Source organism: Tetrahymena thermophila (genome assembly GCF_000189635.1).
Source record: "Tetrahymena thermophila SB210 genomic scaffold scf_8254621, whole genome shotgun sequence".
In the NCBI taxonomy this organism is placed as follows: Eukaryota; Ciliophora; class Oligohymenophorea; order Hymenostomatida; family Tetrahymenidae; genus Tetrahymena; species Tetrahymena thermophila.
Genome location: NW_002476390.1, coordinates 1 through 4,743, shown reverse-complemented (window position 1 = coordinate 4,743; position 4,743 = coordinate 1). Strand labels below are relative to the sequence as shown.

The window sequence follows — 4,743 nt, the reverse complement described above, 5'->3', positions numbered from 1 at the left end:
TTATTAATTTTTTTATTAATAACTTTTAAATTTATATAAATTAATAAAAAAAGTTTTTAAGCTCTTCACTTTTATCTCATTAGGTTCTCCATATTGATCTTCGGTATATTTAATTAAAAAACATTATTTTTATTATTATTTATATATTTTGTATATTTAATTTTCAATTTTTTTAAATAAATAATTTTTATAAAAGAAATTATCATCATCATTATTTATTTTTTGATTTTTATTAAAAATAAAATTTTTTAGCTATTTTACCTTAATTTTCATTTTTAATTATTTATTTATTATTCATTTTTTATTATTAGATATTTTTTCTTCATTTTTGCTATTAAAACTTATTATTAATAAAAGCTATTTATTTGTTTTACATTGTAATATTTTTAATTATAAAAGTTAATTTAAAACATTAAAGTTCTTTTAATTTATTTGATTTGATTTGTTTTCCTTTTTCTTTTTATTATGATTTCTTATTTTTTCATTCTTTGTTAATTTTTTTATTAAACTTATTATTTCATATTATTTCTTCATTTTTTCCTTCTAATTAACTATAGTGAAATACCTATTAAATTTCATTGTAAATAACATTATAAATAAAGCTAATTTTTAAAAAGCATAAAATATCATTTTTTTTGAAAAAAATAAATTTTGAAAACCTAGGATGGAAAAAGTTTCATAAAAATTTCTTTTTGTTGTGCTTGCTTTTTTTTTGTTTTTTCTTTGTTAATTTAAAAATTCATCATTTTATTTTCAACTTTTGCTTTTATTTTTAATTAATTAATCTTATTATTTCATATTTTTCTTCATTTTTTCCTTCTAATTAAATATTTAATGATATATCTTTTCTTTTATATTTAAAAAGTGACAATCAAATAGGTGATGAAGGTGCATCAGGCTTAGGTTCTGGTTTAGCAAAATTTACTAATCTCTCAAATTTGACACTTAATCTTGAGTAAAAACAGTTTATTTGTTTTGGATTGTGATATTTTTAATTATATAAACTAATTAAAAACAATAAAGCTCTTTTTTCTTTTTCTTTTTCTTTTTATAGTGCTTGTTTTTTTTTGTTTTTTCTTTGTTAATTTAAAAATTCATCATTTTATTTTCAACTTTTGCTTTTATTTTTAATTAACTAATCTTATTATTTCATATTTTTCTTCATTTTTTCCTTCTAATTAAATATTTAATGATATATCTTTTCTTCAATATTTAAAAAGTTGCAATCGAATTGGTTATGAAGGTGCATCAGGCTTAGTTTCTGGTTTAGCAAAATGCATTAATCTCTCAAATTTGACACTTAACCTTAAGTAAGAACAGTTTATTTGTTTTGGATTGTGATATTTTTAATTATATAAACTAATTAAAAACAATTAAGCTCTTTTTTCTTTTTGTTTTTGTTATGCTTGCTTTTTTTTTGTTTTTTCTTTGTTAATTTAAAAATTCATCATTTTATTTTCAACTTTTGCTTTTATTTTTAATTAACTAATCTTAATATTTCATATTTTTTAATAATTTTTTCCTTCTAATTAAATATTTAATGATATATCTTTTCTTCAATATTTAAAAAGTTACAATAAAGGTGCATCAGGCTTAGGTTCTGGTTTAGCAAAATTTACTAATCTCTCAAATTTGACACTTAATCTTGAGTAAAAACAGTTTATTTGTTTTGGATTGTGATATTTTTAATTATATAAACTAATTAAAAACAATAAAGCTCTTTTTTCTTTTTCTTTTTCTTTTTCTTTTTATAGTGCTTGTTTTTTTTTGTTTTTTCTTTGTTAATTTAAAAATTCATCATTTTATTTTCAACTTTTGCTTTTATTTTTAATTAACTAATCTTATTATTTCATATTTTACTTCATTTTTTCCTTCTAATTAAATATTTAATGATATATCTTTTCTTCAATATTTAAAAAGTGGCAATCAAATTGGTGATGAAGGTGCATCAGGCTTAGGTTCTGGTTTAGCAAAATGCATTAATCTCTCAAATTTGACACTTTAACTTTAGTAAAAACAGTTTATTTGTTTTGGATTGTGATATTTTTAATTATAAAAACTAATTAAAAACAATAAAGCTCTTTTTTCTTTTTCTTTTTGTTGTGCTTGCTTTTTTTTTGTTTTTTCTTTGTTAATTTAAAAATTCATCATTTTATTTTCAACTTTTGCTTTTATTTTTAATTAACTAATCTTAATATTTCATATTTTTAATAATTTTTTCCTTCTAATTAACTATTTAATGATATATCTTTTCTTTAATATTTAAAAAGTGGTAATCAAATTGGTGATGAAGGTGCATCAAGCTTAGGTTGTGCTTTAGCAAAATGCATTAATCTCTCAAATTTGGCACTTAATCTTCGGTAAAAACAGTTTATTTGTTTTGGATTGTGATATTTTTAATTATAAAAACTAATTAAAAACAATAAAGCTCTTTTTTCTTTTTCTTTTTATTGTGCTTGCTTTTTTGTTTGTTTTTTCTTTGTTAATTTAAAAGGTCATCATTTTATTTTCAACTTTTGCTTTTATTTTTAATTAACTAATCTTAATATTTCATATTTTTTAATAATTTTTTCCTTCTAATTAACTATTTAATTATATTTTTTTCTTCAATATTTAAAAAGTGGCAATTATATTGGTGATGAAGGTGCATCAGGCTTAGGTTCTGGTTTAGCAAATTGCATTAATCTCTCAAATTTGACACTTAACCTTTAGTAAAAACAATTTATTTGTTTTGGATTGTGCTATTTTTAATTATAAAAACTAATTAAAAACAATAAGCTCTTTAAATTTATCTGATAGCTTTTATTTATTTTATTTTTTTATCTTTTTTATTTCACTAATATTATTTTATTTATTAATTTAAAGAATAATTTTTAATTTTATAGTTTATTCTATTTTGATATTTATTTTAAAATTTACACAAATTTATTTTAAAATTTTTAGCAATTTGAATAAATCATAAAAACACAAAGTAATAAGCAAGTGTCTTAAATCAAAAAGATTAGTTGTCTTTGATTACTATTGATAAATAGCTGGCGAAAAAAGGATGAATAAATATTAAATGTTTGAATAATATTATATATTTTATTATTTAATATTTTGAAAAAGTGTTTTTAACCTAAAATATAAATAGATAGATAAATAGATTTTATTATTGATTTTATATTTATAAATATGATTCTTATTTTTGTAAATAAATAAATTATTTATTTATAAAAAATAAAAAAATTAAATCCACTTATTTTTGAAATTATAAAAATTAAATTATTAATAATTATAATTTTATTATAAAATTTATATATAAATTAAATTTTTTAATAAATAAATAAAAAATCTATTTCATAATAAGTGGCATACAAACCATGAAATTTTTGTATTGCATCTTGTTATAATTAGAGATATTATAAATATTTCTAAAATTACAGAGCTAAAACAGAAAAATCTACTTTTAAACATTATTTTTATAATATTTAAGAATATTAATTACTAGAATTTTTTCAAATAGTACTAAATAAATAACTTGCCATCTCTAATTCCTACAATATACATTTTTAAGTTTATGTTTTAAATACAAATATTAAGTTTAAATAGTGAATGTTAAATTAATTTTTCTGTGATATCTCTTTATAAAACCAAATTTATAAATTAATATTTGATATTTAATTAATTATTTTTTTTATTTGTTCTTTTTATCCATTTATAATTAATCAAATTTCATAAATTGCTATTAAATATTTTTGAAAAAAAAATAAATGATATAATAGATTAAAAAATATATTAAATTAGAAGAAGCAATTAATAATTTTTTATTAATATCCTTTAAATTTATATAAATTAATAAAAAAAGTTTTTAAGCTCTTCACTTTTATCTCATTAGGTTCTCCATATTAATCTTCCATATATTTAATTAAAAAATATTATTTTTATTATTATTATTATTAATATTTTTTGTATATTTAATTTTCAATTTATTTAATAAATAATTTTTTTATAGAAATTATCATCATTATTTATTTATATATTTATTTATTGATTTTTATTAAAACAAAAATTTTTTAGCTATTTTAACTTAATTTTCAATTCAAATATTTAATTATTTATTTATTATTCATTTTTTATTATTTGATATTTTTTTCTCCATTTTTGTTATTAAAACTTACACTTAATAAAAGCAGTTTATTTTTTTTGCAATGTAATATTTTTAATTATAAAAGTTAATTTAAAATATTAAAGCTCTTTTAATTTATTTGATTTGTTTTCCATTTTCTTTTTATTATGATTTCTCACTTTTTGATTATTTGTTAATTTTATTAATTAATCTTATTATTTCATATTTTTCTTCATTTTTTCCTCCTAATTGACTAGAGTGAAATGCCTATCTAATTTATAAATTAGCGAAATGTAATATATCTTAATAACATAATAAATAAAGCTAAATAAGCTTAAAACAGCTTTATTTTTAAGATTTTAGAAAGCTTTAAATTCAGAAAATGTAAAATTTGAAATTATACATAGCGTATATTCTTATAAAATATCTTTTTTTTTGAAAAAAATAAATTAGGATGGAAAAAAATTCATAATATTTAAGATTAAAAACTTTGATTTTTTTTAAATAAGGGATGATTTTAGAGAAATTCATTTATTTATTTAAGTAAATTTAATTTTTTAATTTTAATTTATTTAATAAGCTATTTATTAACTTACAAAAATAAATATAAAGTTAATAAATATAAAAATAATAAT

At 16.5% G+C, this 4,743-nt stretch overlaps 1 protein-coding gene across 1 annotated transcript; it reads left to right on the top strand. All coding sequences in view use genetic code 6, as the record gives it.

Annotated features, from left to right (window-relative positions):
• Window positions 1-1,582: 1,582 nt before the first annotated feature.
• TTHERM_002653332 (hypothetical protein) lies at window positions 1,583-2,728 on the top strand (the record flags this gene model as incomplete). Its single annotated transcript, XM_012797887.1, has 4 exons — window positions 1,583-1,649; window positions 1,921-2,010; window positions 2,271-2,360; window positions 2,622-2,728. Coding segments are annotated over 4 exons (354 nt in total), but the record flags the coding sequence as incomplete, so codon positions are not given.
• Between the last annotated feature and the right edge of the window lie 2,015 nt (window positions 2,729-4,743).